The following is a 21,504-nucleotide window of genomic DNA, read 5'->3' as shown; positions in this document are numbered from 1 at the left end:
GACAAATATCATAGTGGACCAAATCAGACTTAAATGTGAAATCATCAAGAAAAGGCATTGTGCAAATTAATCTCTGCAACTGTGATGATTACTGCAGCATGACGAGTGGAGTGGCTGCAATCCACTGGCCGTTCTACAGTTATGACATGGAACTGGACAATTTAATCAGTGTTTTATTTCACGGCTTCTCGTGGATGACGCAGCTTGATCACTTGCTTGAAGAGCTTGAGAACCTCGGGTTTGGGGTGTGCACCATGGAGTGTATGAGATTCCCAGACTTGGAGGAGGGTAGGCCCCTTCTGCTGATTGTCAGTATGGATGATACTGTAAATTGGATGTTGTTCAACATCGCCAGATGTTGGAGATTCTGGTCACAGTAGAAAACTGTAAACCATGATGTGAATCGCCACAACGTGTCAAATGTCAGGGCATCAGGTTTGTGGTATGCCACTGCTCGATAACTGACATCTGCGTGAAGCTTGCTGGTGGCCGTCTGAGCTAGCAATGCCGTCCGCACACCAGCCAGGGGTAATATGCCTGCAGTGTGACAAAGTATGCCATCCAAGATCTGCACCCAGGTACACCTGGACAAAATTGCCAGAACATACCTGCCACAGCTGCCAGCCACTGACACAGCAGCCGTGGCTACCCTACACTCCAGAAGATGGTGCGCATGTGCCACAGAGTGCACTTTGCAGATGCTGGTGAGCAACCTGCATGACCTGGACATGTGGGGCACACAGCAGTGTAAGCAAACTATACCCCCACTGTGCATAAGAAGACCAGGTGGGTTGCTGACACCGTGAAGGCGGTGATGCTGTAGCTGCTGACCATAACATCTTGGCAGTGCATTCCAACAGCTATGCTGATGCCATGAGAAGTAGCAACATTGGCAGCCTGGTCATCAAGCTCAATTCATATTTGATAACATGATGCAGCAGATGACTGCTGTTATGAAGATAGCTGTAGAAGCATCCAAGCAGTCAGTTGGTCAAGTGGAGGTAGCACATTCAGCTGCTCTGCATACCCATGTGCACAACAGTGCGAGTGGTCGGCTCACTGACCACCACCATGTCACTGCGCTGGTGCAAGATTATGATCCACACCTGAAAAGGGTCTACCAGAGGGCAATCAGAAAGACGAGTCCATGCCACTATACACATTGCATGGGATGCACAGAACCTCATAGAGTTCTAGCAGTCCACTGACCCTGGAGACATAAAGGTAGACAGAAGGCAAGATAGGGCAACAGAGTTAACTTGTTTTAGTCTTAATTTGTATTTATACTGCATGTGATGTAGTGTTTATTTATTTGCTTTATCTTTCTGCACCATGGTTGGTTACACAAGACAAAAAGAATTTAATTTGAGATACAGTAGGTGTGATTTGAACAGCTGACATAAGTGATGGGATCTGAAGTTTGTGTGGGTGAGGGGGCAGGGGGTGGGGGTGGAGATTGTTATGGGGCTGTCTGCTAGGTAAATGATTAAGTTGTTTTTTTCAGTGACAATGCCCTTCTTCTTTCAGTGGTTATATTCCGACCAAACTGCCCGCAGCCAATGTTCAGAAAACCAGCTTTGGTTGATTCTGAGATTGTGGCAGCTGCATTTGTTCCACACACAAGCTATCACACTTCTCTGGTGTCATGGCAACAAACTTCTCAGCTATATTTCTTGGATTCGAATCAAGTAAGTTTTAGTCATATAACATAAATAAGTCTATCCAAAGCACACTGTTAGGAGTGTTACCTATAACTCAAACTTTATAAATAGATGTTGTTATAGTAGTAGAAAAGATACAAATGGAATAAACATCGTGAAAAGCTTCATGTCTAAAAGTAGTAGCAAGCGGTATGTTGCTGCATCAAGAATATGATTTCAAAGGGCTGCAGCTATGTATTCTTAAAAGAAAGAAAGAACTGGGAGACAAGAGTGAAAGGACAAAATGTCATCTGCTTGTTGAATTGCAGTAAGGGAATGGGATTAGAATACGTGACACCTGTGAGCCTGTCCTGGCACAAGCAGGCTAAGTTGCATGTGACACATGACAAAGTGTAGTTGTTGTTGCTGTGGTCTTCAGTCCTGAGATTGGTTTGATGCAGCTCTCCACGCTACTCTGTCCTGTGCAAGCTTCTTCATCTCCCAGTACCTACTGCAACCTACATCCTTCTGAATCTGCTTAGTGTATTCATCTCTTGGTCTCCCCCTATGATTTTTACCCTCCACGCTGCCCTCCAATACTAAATTGGTGATTCCTTGATGCCTCAGACCATGTCCTACCAACCGATCCCTTCTTCTGGTCAAGTTGTGCCACAAACTCCTCTTCTCCCAATCCTATTCAGTACCTCCTCATTAGTTATGTGATCTACCCATCTAATCTTCAGCATTCTTCTGTAGCACCACATTTCTAAAGCCTCTATTCTCTTCTTGTCTAAACTATTTATCGTCCATGTTTCACTTCCATACGTGGCTACACTCCATACAAATACTTTCAGAAATGACTTCCTGACACTTAAATCTATACTCGATGTTAACAAATTTCTCTTCTTCAGAAACGCTTTCCTTGCCATTGCCAGTCTACATTTTATATCCTCTCTACTTCGACCATCATCAGTTATTTTGCTCCCCAAATAGCAAAACTCCTTTACTACTTTAAGTGTCTCATTTCCTAATCTAATACCCCCAACATCACTCGACTTAATTCGACTACATTCCATTATCCTCGTTTTGCTTTTGTTGATGTTCATCTTATATCCTCCCTTCAAGACACCATCCATTCCGTTCAACTGCTCTTCCAAGTTCTTTGCTGTCACTGACAGAATTACAATGTCATCGGCGAACCTCAAAGTTTTTATTTCTTCTCCATGGATTTTAATACCTACTCCGAATTTTTCTTTTGCTTCCTTTACTGCTTGCTCAATATACAGATTGAATAACATCGGGGAGAGGCTACAACCCTGTCTTACTCCCTTCCCAACCACTGCTTCCCTTTCATGTCCCTCGACTCTTATAACTGCCATCTGGTTTCTGTACAAGTTGTAAATAGCCTTTCGCTCCCTGTATTTTACCCCTGCCACCTTTAGAATTTGAAAGAGAGTATTCCAGTCAACATTGTCAAAAGCTTTTTCTAAGTCTTCAAATGCTAGAAACGTAGGTTTGCCTTTCCTTAATCTTTCTTCTAAGATAAGTCGTAAGGTCAGTATTGCCTCACGTGTTCCAGTATTTCTACGGAATCCAAACTGATCTTCCCCAAGGTCGGCTTCTACTAGTTTTTCCATTCGTCTGTAAAGAATTCGTGTTAGTATTTTGCAGCTGTGGCTCATTAAACTGATTGTTCGGTAATTCTCACATCTGTCAACACCTGCTTTCTTTGGGATTGGAATTATTATATTCTTCTTGAAGTCTGAGGGTATTTCGCCTGTTTCATACATCTTGCTCACCAGATGGTAGAGTTTTGTCAGGACTGGCTCTCCCAAGGCCGTCAGTAATTCCAATGGAATGTTGTCTACTCCGGGGGCCTTGTTTCGACTCAGGTCTTTCAGTGCTCTGTCAAACTCTTCACGCAGTATCGTATCTCCCATTTCATCTTCATCTACATCCTCTTCCATTTCCATAATATTGTCCTAAAGTACATCGCCCTTGTGCAGACCCTCTATATACTCCTTCCACCTTTCTGCTTTCCCTTCTTTGCTTAGAACTGGGTTTCCATCTGAGCTCTTGATGTTCATACTAGTGGTCCTCTTTTCTCCAAAGGTCTCTTTAATTTTCCTGTAGGCAGTATCTATCTTACCCCTAGTGAGACAAAGCTCTACATCCTTACATTTGTCCCCTAGCCATCCCTGCTTAGCCATTTTGCACTTCCTGTCGATCTCATTTTTGAGACGTTTGTATTCCTTTTTGCCTGCTTCATTTACTGCATTTTTATATTTTCTCCTTTCATCAATTAAATTCAATATTTCTTCTGTTACCCAAGGATTTCTACTAGCCCTCGTCTTTTTACCTACTTGATCCTCTGCTGCCTTCACTACTTCATCCCTCAAAGCTACCCATTCTTCTTCAACTGTATTTCTTTCCCCCATTCCTGTCAATTGTTCCCTTATGCTCTCCCCGAAACTTTGTACAACCTCTGGTTCTTTCAGTTTATCCAGGTGTCATCTCCTTAAATTCCCACCTTTTTGCAGTTTCTTCAGTTTTAATCTACAGGTCAGAACCAATAGATTGTGGTCAGAGTCCACATCTGCCCCTGGAAATGTCTTACAATTTAAAACCTGGTTCCTAAATCTCTGTCTTACCATTATATAATCTATCTGATACCTTTTAGTATCTCCAGAGTTCTTCCATGTATACAACCTTCTATCATGATTCTTAAACCAAGTGTAGTAGTGGTTAGTTATTGGAGGAGGGGAAGGGGGGGGGGTGCATTAGCAAAATATGGAATCAGGGGATACAAAACTGCAAGCTTGTGAAGCAGCCAATGAAGTTCAGCATGTTGAGCAGAACGGAAGGTTCTGTTGCTGAATGGCAAAATTTGCCTTTGGCCACAACTGTTCAGTTGAATGAATTCCCACTGCCAAGCTCTGGCTTGCACTCCGCCATGTAATTTCCTTCTGCATTTTTCTTGTGCAGTACCTCATTATTTTTCCTTATACCTTTGTACTGTCATATCTTGTGTTTCTTTGTCCTTTTCCATGTTTGACACATTATCACTTACCTTCATAATGTTTTCCTCTCCAATTATAACTCTCTAGTGTCATTTCCAATCTCGCTTCCCCCCTCTGTAGCTACACTCCATTTTTAATTGTTCCTTGCCCTGAATATGTACATCAATTCAGAAAACTATCCCTCTCCATAGCTAAAATCTAGCCTCACATCCTGTTCCTGAAATGTTACCTAACCTATGGAATTCTCCTCCCCTTTCCCCCCTCAATTGTATAGTCATAAAAATTCCCATCTCTGGATTCCTCCCTTTCTGTCACAGCAACTTCTAAGTCCTCAGATTTTGCCATTCCCTGTTCCTTCAGAGCCTTGTATGAAACAATAATTTCTATGAACAAGTACCCCTGAACTACATATGTTCCCACCATAAGATATGCTTATTATGCAATCCTATTTCTCTACACACATCCCTCAAATTGAAATCCTTGCTATCCAGTAACTGGAAGAAAATGCAAACACGACCTTCAGAGTTATCCAGTTTATTGTCACGCTACTCCCATTGTAGATTACCTCTGTCAAACAGTACCCATTGTAAACCCTACACCTACCCCCCCTCCCCAATGAAACAGCCCCCCCCCCACCCCCACAACTGCAAACTTCTGAAAGTTCCCTTATGTTTCCTTACAGACCTTTTCCGACCTGCTGCATCCTAAAACTCTCCCTCGATAACCTACGAAATACAGAACTCCAAACACACTGGTTGTTAATCCATCCACCGAGAACCTCAAACCTAAATAAGTGTCGGTCCTTTTCATACATCTCGTCAGAAACACCACATCCAAATTAAATTGATCAAAGATCGAATCTCCTTCTTGTGGTCCTTTAGTAGAAGCAGTTATTTGCCATCAACCCCTTGAACCAAACCAACTAAAGCCAACATTGAATCTTACCTCTCTCTGTTCATACCGTCTTACAAAGTAAACCTTTCCCTATGCTACACATCCATCCCCTGGTTACCATCCAGGAATTTCTCATCTCCAACATGGCCTCAACTTTATTTTCTGGGTCAGTTCTCACCTCTGTGGAGGAAGTAGCAGCTGTCCAAAGTCTTAAGACCCCGTTTTGATGATTTTCTTTGAACTTGGGCCAATAGCGGCTGATAATTTTTTTTTAGTGATACAATTCTACTTGAAACTGTCAAATTTCATTGTTTTTTTTCTGTAGTATCATACAGTTTTGGCCTTAAGTAATTTTTAAGTACCTAGATACAACTGTTGATATTACGATCGTCAAAAACCTCCAATGGCAGATATTGTCATATTGGTATCTTGCACATATTGTATACGTTGTATGTCAGCCATTTTCTTCTGAATGCAGATATTGTACAGTTAGCTCCATTGATATGGCAGCATGTCAGGAGGTTGAAGTCGCACACAGCAAACTTCCAATTATCAGGTTGTGGATTATACTGTTTGTGGATTAGCTATGCATCGTTTGGCAGTTTTTGATCAAATGAAGCATAAAGTATTCTATTATAATTAGAACCAGTAATCTGGTCAGAGCTGCCAGTGGTAGCAGTCATGTGTACGTGAGGTGTGGTCGCGTTTTGTGAAAATATATATATATATATATATATATATATATATATATATATATATATATATATATATATATATATATATATATATATATAAAAACAAAACACACAAAATTGAAGCTTTCGCAACCAACGGTTGCTTCATGAGGAAAGAGGGAAGGATGTGGGTTTTAAGGGAGAGGGCAAGGAGTCATTCCAATCCTGGGAGCGGAAAGACTTACCTTAGGGGGAAAAAAGGACAGGTATACACTCGCGCGCGCACACACACACATATCCATCCACACATACACAGACACAAGCAGACATTTGTAAAGGCAAAGAGTTTGGGCAGAGATGTCAGTTGAGGCGGAAGTACAGAGGCAAAGATGTTGAAAGACAGGTGAGGTATGAGCGGCGGCAACTTGAAATTAGCAGAGGTTGAGGCCTGGCGGATAACGAGAGGAGAGGATATACTGAAGGGCAAGTTCCCATCTCCAGAGTTCTGACAGGTTGGTGTTAGTGGGAAGTATCCAGATAACCCGAACGGTGTAACACTGTGCCAAGATGTGCTGGCCGTGCATGTTTAGCCACAGGGTGATCCTCATTACCAACAAACACTGTCTGCCTGTGTCCATTCATGCGAATGGACAGTTTATTGCTGGTCATTCCCACATAGAAAGCTTCACAGTGTAGGCAGGTCAGTTGGTAAATCACGTGGGTACTTTCACACGTGGCTCTGCCTTTGATCGTGTACGCCTTCCGGGTTACAGGACTGGAGTAGGTGGTGGTGGGAGGGTGCATGGGACGGGTTTTACACCGGGGGTGGTTACAAGGGTAGGAGCCAGAGGGTAGGGAAGGTGGTTTGGGGATTTCATAGGGATGAACTTAGAGGTTACGAAGGTTAGGTGGACGGCAGAAAGACACTCTTGGTGGAGTGGGGAGGATTTCATGAAGGATGGATCTCATTTCAGGGCAGGATTTGAGGAAGTCGTATCCCTGCTGAAGAGCCACATTCAGAGTCTGATCCAGTCCTGGAAAGTATCCTGTGACAAGTGGGGCACTTTTGTGGTTCTTCTGTGGGAGGTTCTGGGTTTGAGGGGATGAGGAAGTGGCTCTGGTTATTTGCTTCTGTACCAGGTCAGGAGGGTAGTTGCGGGATGCGAAAGCTGTTTTCAGGTTGTTGGTGTAATGGTTCAGGGATTCCGGACTGGAGCAGATTCGTTTGCCACGAAGACCTAGGCTGTAGGGAAGGGACCGTTTGATGTGGAATGGGTGGCAGCTGTCGTAATGGAGGTACTGTTGCTTGTTGGTGGGTTTGATGTGAACGGACTTGTGAAGCTGGCCATTGGACAGATGGAGGCCAACGTCAAGGAAAGTGGCATGGGATTTGGAGTAGGACCAGGTGAATCTGATGGAACCAAAGGAGTTGAGGTTGGAGAGGAAATTCTGGAGTTCTTCTTCACTGTGAGTCCAGATCATGAAGATGTCATCAGTCAATCTGTACCAAACTTTGGGTTTGCAGGCCTGGGTAACCAAGAAGGCTTCCTCTAAGCGACCCATGAATAGGTTGGCGTACGAGGGGGCCATCCTGGTACCCATGGCTGTTCCCTTTAATTGTTGGTATGTCTGGCCTTCAAAAGTGAAGAAGTTGTGGGTCAGGATGAAGCTGGCTAAGGTAATGAGGAAAGAGGTTTTAGGTAGGGTGGCAGGTGATCGGCGTGAAAGGAAGTGCTCCATCGCAGCGAGGCCCTGGAAGTGCGAAATATTTGTGTATAAGGAAATGGCATCAATGGTTACAAGGATGGTTTCCGGGGGTAACAGATTGGGTAAGGATTCCAGGCATTCGAGAAAGTGAGAGGGAAGTGAATAGATAACATTTTGAACTGGAACACATGTCCAGAATGTACTGCTTCTGTGCTACAACCATTTGAAAACGTGTTGGTATCGTAACCACTTTTACAAGTAATTGGTTAGGTATGACCCAGTACATCACTTGTTTTACAGTTCCACTCATTAACAGCTAAAGAAATTTCCCGTCTAATTGTTGATGAATTCTCTTCAACGTGATGCATTACGGCCTCTTCCAATTCGGGTGTGCAGCGTGTCCTTGGAGCACCACGATCACACCTGCTGACAGTGAAGGTAGCCTTTCTTGAAGCTATTGCATAATTGTGGCAAACAGAATATGCGATGGAGTCGGACATTGTGGAGCACAATCTTGATAAAGACGACAAGCAGCTATTCCATTATCGTGAGCTTTGTCATTCAGGAGGATCATGTTGGTGTATTCTGCAAACATGTACTCTCATCCATGTTGCTCTGACACTCACAGAATGTGAATGAGGCTCGAATCAGGTCAGAGATGTAGAACAGACATCAGCCAATCCAAAGTAACCAGCCCCGCCACGACTTCATTGTTGCATACCCATCTAGCAAACATGTTTTTGAATGGCTGTAGACGTTTCCAGACAAGGGTTCCTATTCAAAATATTTTGTACTCATTCCCTTCTACAAGTCCAAGAAGTTTGTAACAGCAATTTCCAAACACCATGTCTGTGTGCCTAGTATTTTTCCTACTAGCTAAAGGTCTCCAATCCATTTTTTCTGGCAAATAATGCCTGAGTAATGATATTTTGGATTATCCATATTTTTTGATTATCTGTGTAGTCTCTAGTCAGCAAGCAACTAGACTTAAGAGAAAAATATTTCTGTGATCTTTTTGAAGACTTACTATACAACATTACTGCTCTTAGGTTCCTTTTTATTCTTTTGCTTTTTATGGAATGTCTTCATGATTGTAATAAACTTTCTGCACTTTATTCTAAACTCTTAGACACTTGGGTTTATAACTTTTACTCATGAGTATCTTAATGGTCCCAGTTTGTGGGCAGTGCCTTATTTCATGCAATATGATGATTGTGTCCCATGATAACTAAAGAATGTCATCTTACCTCAGTTCATATTTATTCATCTTTTATTTCTCCAAATAATAGTTATAACTTCATCCTTATTGCTATTTTATGGACTTCTCGTGACTGTAAACAACTATAGCCACAGTAGTGTTTAACTTTTGACTACATATGCATATTTTTACATTTATGACTATTTAGATGGGCCCAGGATTTATTATATCATAGTATTGTAACCTATATTCCTGTACATCTGGCATTTTGTATGCCTGTATTGTGGAATGACTTTAAACAACTATGTTCACAGTTTTTTAATCTTGTTTTCTTATGCTCATTGTTTTATGTCCTTGATGACCTTGATGGGTCAATGAGATTTTTTGCCATAATTCTTTTGATGTAATTTAATTTTTTCCTTTTTGATGCTTTAGGTATCATACTTTCCAAGTTATCTTGTTAGTTACTTGGTTAATGTCATCTGGCAGATTTGACATATACTATGACAGCCGTCTTACTTGGATGCCAATAGTTGGTAACAAGTAGTCACTGTTGCAGCTTTGAAATTGGGTCCTGTGAAATGTGCACATCATCACCTCCATGCCGCTTTGATGATAAATAATGGCATCAGTCAAGCAGTATTTTCACTGGCATTTCGATCTAAGAGCACTACGCAGTAACTTGCATGCATTTCTACATGTCCAGTACTTTTTTTACATCCAGTCGCTGTTACAGCTCTCAGGTCCTCTCCTGCTGGATGGCACATATTGATATAACCATGCCGTCTCCATGGGAACCTTTAGCGTTGCCTAGCTGCCATCTTTGCTGCTGTACAATCTATGAGCTTATGAAAAATCCCCACAGATGGCTATTGATGTTCTCGTAACAGATTATATTTCGTTATCTCTTGTATATATTATTTTATCACAGACTGACGTAATGCTGTTTATAGCAGTTACTGGCACCTAGTACTACTTCTGTTGTTAGCTTTCATGTGACCATTTTGTATATACCTCATTGTAACAACCGTTTGATGTCCTGTATGCCTGATTGGTCATCGGTGATGTAAGTCAGTGTGCAGTGGCTGGAGCATCACGTATTTAAGCAACAGCTACATTGCTCTCCTTAGCACTTACTGTTCGCAGAGTCATAGTGGCTGTTCCGTTCACAGCCACCGTCTACCATGATGGGTATAATTTCTTCTTTTATTATTTGTTATGCAAGATGCATTTTATATATTGTTACATTCTTCTAATTCTATCAAATCTACGTACTACAGTGTGAGGTCTGATGGTGGTCTAAAACAGACCAAAATAAAAGGTTCTTGTGGTTGTGACTGTCATGTTCATTTTTAAGTAATAAAAAACCACGATGCTCTAAAAGAAATTGTTGTGGCGTAACAAGACAGCCACGCCACTCGGAAGTAGCCGAAAGGCACGCGTTAACTCACGCAGGCTAGTAGATAGGTCTGAAACAGGAAACGTAATGAAAGCTATAAAGAAAAGTACGTAGCTCCTGGAATACTTAACTTTAATCCATCCTTGTGGTACATCGCTCTTGACGATACAAGTGAGACTCTTTAGATACAAGCTATGTAATGCTAATGGCGCCTTGCTAGGTCGTAGCCATTTACTTAGCTGAAGGCTATTCTAACTATCTGCTCTGCAAATGAGCGAGGATTCGTCAGTGTGCATCGCTAGCTACGTCGTCCGTACAACTGGGGCGAGTGCTAGTCCATCTCTCGAGACCTGCCGTGTGGTGGCGCTCGGTCTGCGATCACTGACAGTGGCGACACGCGGGTCCGACATGTACTAATGGACCGCGGCCGATTTAAAGCTACCACCTAGCAAGTGTGGTGTCTGGTGGTGACACCACAGAAATATTCTCAAAAATTATGGAACTTTTCATTATATACTGGAATGGAGAACTTCCTCCCACAATCCATCCTGCCTCTCACAGGCTGATAACCTGCTGCCTGCCCAGTCCTCCTAGCCAAACCTACTCCCACCCCCTTAAAGCATATGTTGTATCTCTGTGGAAATCACAAGATCTCTCCTATTTACCCGATTAGCACATTATATTCCTCTCCTGTCACAGACATATCCTACCCAGTCAGAGCCAGTGCCTTGTGTGAAAGCAGTTATTTCATATACCGATTCAGCTCCTGCACAGCGATTTGTGTTGGCATGAATACCAATCATCTGTCCATTGAAATAAATGGCTACAGCCAAACTGTGGCCAAGAATGAAGTTGTTGACTGCTCAGTGGTAGAACATGCTGTTGAGTACAACATGCTTGACTATTATGGCTGACTCACGACATGTTTCAACTGGCCCCCAAGCCTCCTTCCAAAACTAATTTCTCTGCTCCTCATGCATTCCTTTTCACTCCATAAACATTAACATATACTTTTGTGTCTGCAGAATCATTCTTCCTTTGCTACTTTTTGTTAGAAAAATTACCTTACATTCATATATTGGTGAAAATATAACATTTATCATCAATATAACCACTGTTCAATACACAAAGAAAGGCAAAGCTGTCATTAGCCCAAAGTTTGGTTTGAATATCAGAGCTTTATCATCTGTGGTTATAAATGGAGATACTATTAACTCACACTTCCTTTATCTGCACAAGAAACACATTCAGGAAATATAGTAAATTATCACTGCATTGTGCACATACTGCTCAGGCGAGGGAAAGGTTTAGATTCTCCTCTCATGTGACTGGACTGCCTTGAGGGAGCAAGTAGTGGAGGGAATTAGGTCCATCCTGCATCTGACTGTTACAGGGAAAGGAGTGAGGCACATAGTCAGTTGTTTACCAAAAGACTTAACACTTTCATTGAGTCTTACTAGGAGGCCCATGGATAAGCGAACAGTGAACTTCAGTATATATTATTATCTTCCTTGGACTTATAACTGTGTTCTCCAGCCAGCTATAATGAGGCGAGGGTGAAAACCTAAAACTATATGAAATCCAAACTGAAAGGCAACATAGATTTTTTTCTCATTTACAAAATATTGCTAGAACTGAATATATTGAATATATTGCTAAATATTGCTGAATAAGAGAGCAAATTTTTGGACTGTGCGGGTTCCAAATTTCAAACATTTATCTTCTTAAGCAGTGATCCACACTTTGATAAACTATGGATGGTGAAATCTTGTGCATTCTCTCAGACTAAAAACCGTTCTGAGGCACAGATCAGTGTGTGATCACTGGCGGATGTGAAGCACTAAATCAATGCTCATGGACAGAAGAAATTTATAATTTTGCTACTGGTCTTTACAATTTAAAAATGATCAGATCTCTGTGACTGAATGAATTTAATGTTTAGGGAATGAATATTCACAGTATCTACAAATGAAGAAATATTTGAAAAACAGTGGTGATGTGAGATGTAGCTGATGAAGAAATAATTGCTTTGGAGTTGGAGCACGCAGTAAGCTGATGTTCTATGCATGACTTCATGCAATTCTGATGGCAGATTTGACAAATTTAATACTGTGTAAATCTCCACATTTAAATTGCAGTAAATCTGTTTCAGGAGAGATAATAGGACTAATATTCCAACAAGATTTTCACTAATAACTTGCCATTATTGTATGATTGCATTCCGGATGTAAAGAGGCAGTCATCATATACACTAATAAAGTAGTGTTGATAAACAGAAAAGATTGTGCCATGTCAGTTTCAGAATGAAAATGATACTTATTTCACTATTAACTCTAATTATCTGGAGCACTGTGAACTTCAAGCACGCAGGCCATTTGCTACTGTAATTTTCCAAGTGAAAGGTCTTTTGGAAGTTTTGTGGTCTAATATGAAACAGTTGTAAAAACAGAACGACTGCCTTGCAGTCAATAAATTAATACTTCATAACTTTGTGTTTATGTTGGTGGTGAGTAGAACTTTTATGTGTTACTATCAGGGCACTTAATATCTAAAGAGACTCTCATCTGATGAGTGAAACTAGTATAATACCCATTGTATGGCTGTTTATCTAATGTTAAAGAAAGACATTCATTAGATCCACATAACAAAAATAAGTTAGAGCTGTAAACTTGACAGAGATTTGAAAAAGAGAAGTGTTGACTCAGCAGTGGGTCACTTAATTCCACTGACATAAGTTCATATGTTAAAATATGTTCTGCTGTTAATTGGATTAGTAACTGCTCTGTAACACTTAAGATTGTTTTTGTAGATAGGGTTGATGACGGTGTATTACACACAGTTAGGCATTAAAGAAACCTTTTGATAGAAAATAATAAATGGCGTAGAAGTAAAGGACATTGATCTGAAGTAATTTTACAGGAACTACTTGTACTGGAAGAGGAAGTTGCCAATAAGTACATTGACTCGGTGGCATTAGAGACGGTGCCATCATCTCTGAAACTTCCTCAGACACCATTCAGTGCTCTTATAGCAGAACAGACAAAATCATCTGTTTTGGATCCACTTGCAGAGACTCATCTACAGTTAGGAATTCCTGGTGATAAGGCAATACGAGAAGTAAGTAACAACAACATTATTTTAATTTCTTGTAATTCGATATTTATTAGATATCATTTAGCAGAGATACAAAAGAGGGGGGATGTAAATAACATAAGCAAAACTTTAAATTATATATGATTTTTGGTCTGCATAATTGCATCTGTGCACTCACAAAATTTTACTCGAAATTGAAACTTCATTTCTAATATTGCTTTACATTGCAACCCTGACCATTCAGTCTCAGAACTTACAGCACTAATAATAGTATGAAAAACAAATATAAATACTGAAAAATTGATGTTCTGCAGTGTGCTTTATCAAGTATAAAATACGTAGAAAATTTTAAGATATTGACTTATAAAAATACTACCTCTATACACTTTTTCTTTGGTAAGAATCTTGGTAAAATATAATACAAAATAAACAACAACATGTAAAACTTGTCTGGTAATAATGATACACTATTACAGACAAAATCATTATAAGTTATAAATCAAACATTCAGTATATAACTAACTTTGTCTTAGAAATAGCAACTGCTTTCTGTACAAGTTGAACCTAGAAAATAAAATTAATATTTCATGTAGTGCAGGCAGGAAGGAAATGCCCAGTGTTTTCGTCTTTGGAAGACATGCTGGTATATATATCCTGAAAAATAAGAAATATTTGTAAATAACTTTTTCAATTGATAATAGACTTGTTTTATTGTATAACAATAACAATCTTTATGACCGTTGCTCAACCTCTTTTCTTTTGTGCTTCATTAGAGAGCTGGGTATAAGTTAGTTTCTCCAATTGGAGAAAACAATGTTGCAAATACTTAAAGCTTATGCAACCAGTCAAAATGTTGAAATGTTGAATAACATACTAATCAGTATGACTGGTTGCGGGTATTATACATAATTTTCATGAGAACACAGCCATGTAAAATAACACTGCCATTGTGGCAAGCTTTTCATAAAGGTTCTTCTTTCTGCAAGCTCTGCCATTCTTCTGAATTAATCAAAAGTGTGTCTCACATAACATGAACGTCCTTATATTTCAAAGTGAATTCATAACATCAAGACAAGTGTTCTCCTAATTGAAATTGCACAAAAGTGTGTATTATGCCTTTTTTATGTACCAAATTGCTGAAGAAATTTAAGATCTTGTTCAACAGAAAAATGTACTTTTCTAAAAAGATGTTTGGTTGTTGTTGTTGTTTTGTTGTTGTTGTGGTCTTCAGACCTGAGACTGGTTTGATGCAGCTCTCCATGCTATTCCATCCTGTGCAAGCTTCTTCATTTCCCAGTACCTACTGCAACCTACATCCTTTTGAATCTGCTTAGTGTATTCATCTCTTGGTCTCCCTCTCCGATTTTTACCCTCCACACTGCCCTCCAATACGTTTGATTGTTATTGAAAACAAAACTAGAGAGGGATGACATTCTCCAATGTGAAGTCCAGGATTATGCTACTCACAACATAGAGGAGGCACTGAGTCGCAGACAGGTACAGTGAAAATACTGCTAAACATTGAAGGTTTCAGACAAAAAATCCTTATTTGGAAGTAGAAAATACACACACACACACACACACACACACACACACACACACACACAAATGGACACAGTCTCTAGCTGCTGTGGCCATTTGTGTGTGAGTTGTGAATGTGTGTGTGTGTGTGTGTGTGTGTGTGTGTGTGTGTGTGTCTTTTCTATTTATGAAGAAGAACCTTTTTTTCAAAAATTGTAAATGTTTAGCAATCTTTTCATTGTGTCTTCCTGCGACTCAGTGCCTTCTCTGTGTGTCAAGTAGCAATCTATCCTTTTCATAATATTGTTGTTATTCTTCAGTGTGAAGTTCCCACATAAATATCCAGGTAATGAACTGTTGAAATAAAACTTAAGGCTAAAGCTATCTGCACAGCATAATTTAACAGCCATTGTCATGAAGACACCATAAAATAATTTCTAAAATAGCACTTTTTGTGCAGACTTCGACTTCATAGCATATTTGCAGCTAGTTTTCAAAAAGCTTCAGTGCAAAGATAAACAAGCAATATATTAGTGTACTACAGTTTCCAAAATCTATTGAATGCCATTAATAAGAATACAGCTATGGAAAATCTGCAATGGACATATGAACGGGTGTAAGAATTGTGTGTGTATTTGTGTGTGTGCTTCTCATCTGTCGAAGAACTTTGCTCAGAAGCTCTTTGCTAACAATCTACTCTTAAATTTGTGTATCCTTTGTCTACTCTTAAATTTGCATATCCTTTGCTGAGTGCCCCTCTGTACAGTGAATAGCACTCTATCCTAATTCATATTATTAATACGCATACTTTGTGCTATATACTAAATCTTCTTCAGTATATTTGTGTATAAAAAATCTGTGAATATTAAGCATGCACCAAAGTGCCCGACTGTATTTTATCTGTATGAACAGATGTACTCTGCAAGCTCTGTATGGCTCTTTAGGCACTCTAATCTCTTTTCTGTTGGTCTCTTGTACCCTACGTGAGATACACAAGTTTTGCAGCAGATTTGTTGCACAATATGTTTTGATACCAGTTCTCTCAATTTACCCAGCATGGTTTTGCAAGAATAACATTGGCTTCCTCTCACAGATTCTCACTTAACTTCCCTGTGTGTGTGTCTCTCTTACATTTTTATTTGAGCTATACTGACCTGTTATGGTCCTAGGAGTCTGCCTTTCAATTCATTCAGTGTCTTGTACGTTGCTCATCTATTGTACAAAACTGTGTTTTGATATCTTGATCTTTTATGAAATCCCAGGGTTGTCCAAATTGTATATCACAGCTTGTACACTATGTGATCGAAAGTATCCAGACAACCCCCAAAAACAAACATTTTTCATGTTAGGTTCATTGTGCTGCCACCTACTGCCAGGTATTCCATATCAGCAACCTCAGTACTCATTAGACATCATGAGAGAGCAGAACGGGGCACTCCGCGGAACTCACGGACTTTGAATGTGGTCAGGTGATTGGGTGTCACTTGTGTCATACATCCGTACGCAATATTTCCACACTCCTAAACATCCCTAGGTCCACTATTTCCATTGTGATAGTGAAGTGGAAGCATGAAGGGACATGTACAGCACAAAAGTGTACAGGTCGACCTTGTCTGTTGATTGACAGAGACTGCCGATAGTTGAAGAGGGTCATAATGTGTAATAGGCAGACATCTATCCAGACTATCACACAGTAATACCAAACTGCATCAGGATCTGCTCCAAGTAGTATGATAGTTAGGTGGGAGGTGAGAAAACTTGGATTTCATGGTCGAACGGCTGCTCATAAGCCACGCATCATGCCGGTAAATGCCAAACGATGCCTCACTTGGTGGAAGGAGCATAAACATTGGATGATTGAACAGTGGAAAAATGTTGTGTGGAATGATGAATCACAATACACAATGTGGCGATCCGATGGCAGGGTATGGGTATGGTGAACACCCGGTGAACGTCATCTGCTAGCGTGTGTAGTGCCAACAGTGAAATTCGAAGGCGGTGGTGTTACATTGTGGTTCTGTTTTTCATGGAAGGGGCTTGCACCCCTTGTTGTTTTGCGTGGCACTTTCACAGCACAGGCCTACATTGATGTTTTAAGCACCTTCTTGCTTCCCACTGTTGAAGAGTAACTCGGGTATCATGATTGCATCGATCGAGGACCTGTTCATAATGCACAGCCTGTGGTGGAGTTGTTACACGACAGGTGGAGTGGTTCCACGACAATAACATCCCTGTAATGGAGTGGCCTGCACAGTGTCCTGACGTGAAACCTATACAACAGCTTTGGGATGTTTTGAAACACGGACTCTGTGCCAGGCCTCACCGACCGACATTGATACCTCTCCTCAGTGCAGCACTCTGCAAAAAATGGCCTCCCATTCCCAAAGAAACCTCCCAATACCTGATTGAACATAAGCTTGTGAGATTAGAAGCTGTCATCAAGGCTAAGGGTGGGTCAACATCATATTGAATTCCAGAATTACTGATGGAGGGTGCTATGAACTTGTATGTAATTTTCAGCCAGGTGCCATACTTTTGATCACATAGTGTATGTACAGCTAAGCTGGGTTATGTCTTGATGAGAATTTTCATGTTCATTGAAGCTACTCACAATAAGCAACACGGCCCCTCCCGGTACCAGTTGTGGAATTTTAGGTTATTTGAGCATGAAAGTTTAAAAGGGGCCTGGCAAATTTATAGAGGAAATGAGTTTTGCAGTTTCAGACTCATAAACCTGTACAAAAAAATAATAATCTAAGAATAAGAACCAAGTAAAGGGTGCTTATCAGTTAACAAATTACAGGTCTCAGGGCTGTGTTACAGATATATTTTTGAGGCAAATTTATTTGTGGTTAGAACTGACTGTGATCAGAGTTATAATAAATGAAGTTTGAGGCTGTTTAATCAGATGACTTTGGAAAAAAAGTCTAAGTGATCTGCATGTCACACATTCTTTAGAATGAAAAACCACATACACTGATAGTGACAAGGATGATCCTGCAAAAGCTACAGGCAGGCTTTTTGAAGAAAGTCTTTTGGAAGAAAGTATAATGTTTAACAACAGTTGCTTATTGTGACTACAGTGTATCATGTTCTGGATTGTTTAAATGATCAAAATATTTAACCCCGGAAAGTTGCATAATATGATGTGAAATAGGGGTGTTCTCCAACCAGAGACAAATATGAAATCCAAAAGAATTATATTTCATTACTATGTTGTTATGAAATTTCACTGTGTGACCCATAGTGCATAACAATGTAAACTGACTGCTGTGTCATTCTGTGCCCATAGTACTGTACATCACCATGAAGTGGCATGTAATTAGTTGACTGCTCTCCTGGATGTTGACGTCCACTTTTCCAAATTGAGGTCTCTGCATCTACATCTATATCTATACTCTGGGAATCACTGTGAGGTACATGCCAGAGGTATCTTCTTCATGGAGTTGCTTCGTTTGTTAGAATTTGTGTCTGCACAGTTTCTCATTTTCCTGATGTTGAGGTAGCTTGAAAGTCAGACACAACCTGTGCTATGACGTGTGTTTTTAGGAGTTATGGCCATTTGATCCCCCTACCCCTCCCCAGATTTTATATGTTTCTGGCACATTACAAAAAATACAAGTTTTTGTTAAATTACTCTTCTTACATTCCCACTTACTTCTCTAGAGCTGCTCATTTTAATTGCAGCTGTAGGGGAATGACCTTTGGATACAAAGCTGGAGATTATTGCAGATACCTAAAACTTTTCGCATTTGCTGTATAGCATTGGATATATTTAGCAGTATTCCAAAGTAGTGGATAAGAAGAATGTGAATTGGCTGTAGTACACTATACCCAGTACATATCATTGTGATTCCTCATGAATTAATCATCTTTGTATAATTTCACCACTAACAGTAAGGAAAAAGAAATTAAAATATTATGAAAAGTGTAATAGAGCAATACAGACTCACTCTAAGAAACATCTTTATGAAAGCATGGAATGCCAGCAGATGAAATAGAGCTCAAACATTTGCCATAGTACTGTCGTTTGTGTTATTTTTCTATTTTGTGAAGCTGATTGCAGGGGCAAGAAACCTACTAGAGGTTTGCATATTCATTGATTGTAACCTACAATGAAATCTAGAAACACAGGGAAGTAAAAACATGTGTGTGCATAGTTAATGTACTTGTAAGGAAGGTACCCTCAACACCTGTTTTCATGCAACCACTGTTGTCATATTCTTACGCTATTCCTCAGATAACAGGAACTGAATGCCGTTGAGCAGACAGTGTATTTGTTTCAGCACCCTCTCTCCCATCTTTGAGATCCAGTAATACTGTAGTGGGATAGCATTTACATGACTGGCCACTGAAACCATATCAGTGATGGGTGTTTGGCATCCATTTTTTAAATGTCATTCTTCTTGTACTGTGCCAGCATTGCAAATGATTCTGTGACAACAGTATGCATTTACAGACCTATCTTAAGGGACAGGCAGTTACAGAAGAAGGCAGAACTGATGTTCCTCTTAGGTCACCATATCATTTGCTCTGCAGTGTAGAGTGCACGAGTTGCATGAACATGCCTCTGCATACTCTTATGTATTTATTGAAGCAATATTGCAGATAACTATTAATGCTTCACTTTATTTACTTCTTGTGCCCTGTATCTTAGATTTGTCATTTTTAGTAAATCCCTTAAAATATTTTTCTCTTTCCTTGCAACTTCACTATAAGACAAGACAGTAACAAAAGAAATAATTTGTACCTGTAGTTAATGTTTGCGTCCAGCCCTGTAATTCCGACAGCGCTTTACTAGGTCGAACCTCCTGTACCTCAAACAGTGCCACTGCGGAATTTGTCGCATTATTTCAATAGCCTGCAGGGAGACAAACGAAAACAATTTTTCAGTTGAAGAACATTAAACATTGTAGTCAGAAGTAATTTTAAAAAGTGTCACATTAATGCTAACCAATATGACAAACAGTTGGTCATTAACTTGTTTTGCAGATTTAATACATATGTTAATGACCTAAAACTATACATATGGCATATGCAGAGTGACATATGGAATATAAACTAATGTTTATATTCCAGCACAAACTGTAAGTAAATAAACATCAAATTGCATAAGGCATGTCATCTCAGCAGTCATTATCTTCAGCACTTAAGTAATTAAAATGAAATATTGATCTCCCGATCTATGTAACTGACTTCATTCAGTGTCTTTTGGTATGTTTGCCATCAAAACAATATTGACTCAAAGAAAAAGACGTGTTGCCTGCATGATGCGTGCCTTACTTCAGTTCAACATTCTGATGATGAGCATGTTGAAATGTGTAACATAATGTGTAATAAATTAATTGTGAGATTAAGACTTTATCATAGTTGTTTAATGTCCAAATAAAAAAAATATAACACCAAAACATTACTTATATACTCCTTCAGTTGAATATTGTCATTCAGGCTGCTTAGGGAGCTCAGTTTAATTGTAAACTTGAGAGGACCTTTCCCTCAATAATAATTTATAACTGCTACAGACAGCTAGAGTAGATGAAGGCTGGTAGTAGGTGAACATTATGATCTGCTACAGTTCTTTGTGAGCACTTTTATTCCCACATACATACTCAGCATACCACTGTGAAGAGCATTGCAAGATACCATGTTTGGTTTTCTTCCCATTCCAATCTCATATGGAGTGCAAGAAGAATGATTGCTTGAATGCCTCTGTACATGCTGTAATTAGTGTAATCTTGTCTTCACAGTATCTATGGAAGCAATACTTTGGATGGATGGATTACAGAGTATCTGTAGATTCTTCAAACAATACTGTTTCTTTAAATTTTGTAAGCAGTTTTTTGTGGGATGATTGGCACCATTCTTAAAGTGTCTGCCTGTTAAAATTTTTCAACATCTCAGTGACATTTTCCCACGAGTCAAACAAGCCTGTGACCAATCCATTAAATTTCGGGCATGATGTAGAGGTGCTACTTCTTCCACTGATGTTTCTGCTACATATTCTCCAGCCATCCTCAGAGTGAGTCAAAAGGTTGATGACAAGGTGCCTGGCATGGCGTTATATGCTCCACCGTGGTGGTACTGCACATACGGGTTGCAGATGCTGGCTGGCAGCAAAGAGGTACCGTTACACACGCCACCTGTGGTGAAAGCATTAAGATGAGGAAGAGATGGTTTTATGGGTCTACAGTTTGGACAAACTATGACTATGACACCTGAGAACACGACTATTGAACTCTTTTAGTTTCTTATTGAAGTGCCAGAACTCAGAACTATGGAATGGTTCCAAAATTTGCAAGATTGCCTAACTTTGTCAAGAACCCTGCAGTAAGCAGAATTTGACATAGGGCTGGCTCTG

The 21,504-nt window shown here is 39.9% G+C and overlaps 1 protein-coding gene across 1 annotated transcript in view; it reads left to right on the top strand.

Moving 5' to 3' along the window:
• Positions 1-21,504, top strand: part of LOC126253555 (WD repeat-containing protein 75) — a 201,885-nt gene that overhangs the window by 79,607 nt on the left and 100,774 nt on the right. The window contains exons 12-13 of the mRNA XM_049954963.1: positions 1,528-1,688; positions 13,452-13,649. Of these exons, the coding sequence (XP_049810920.1) occupies positions 1,528-1,688; positions 13,452-13,649 (359 nt within the window). The remainder of the gene's footprint in view (positions 1-1,527; positions 1,689-13,451; positions 13,650-21,504) is intronic.

This window comes from Schistocerca nitens, chromosome 4 (genome assembly GCF_023898315.1).
Source record: "Schistocerca nitens isolate TAMUIC-IGC-003100 chromosome 4, iqSchNite1.1, whole genome shotgun sequence".
Classification (NCBI taxonomy): Eukaryota; Metazoa; Arthropoda; class Insecta; order Orthoptera; family Acrididae; genus Schistocerca; species Schistocerca nitens.
This window is presented reverse-complemented; position numbering and strand designations above follow the sequence as displayed.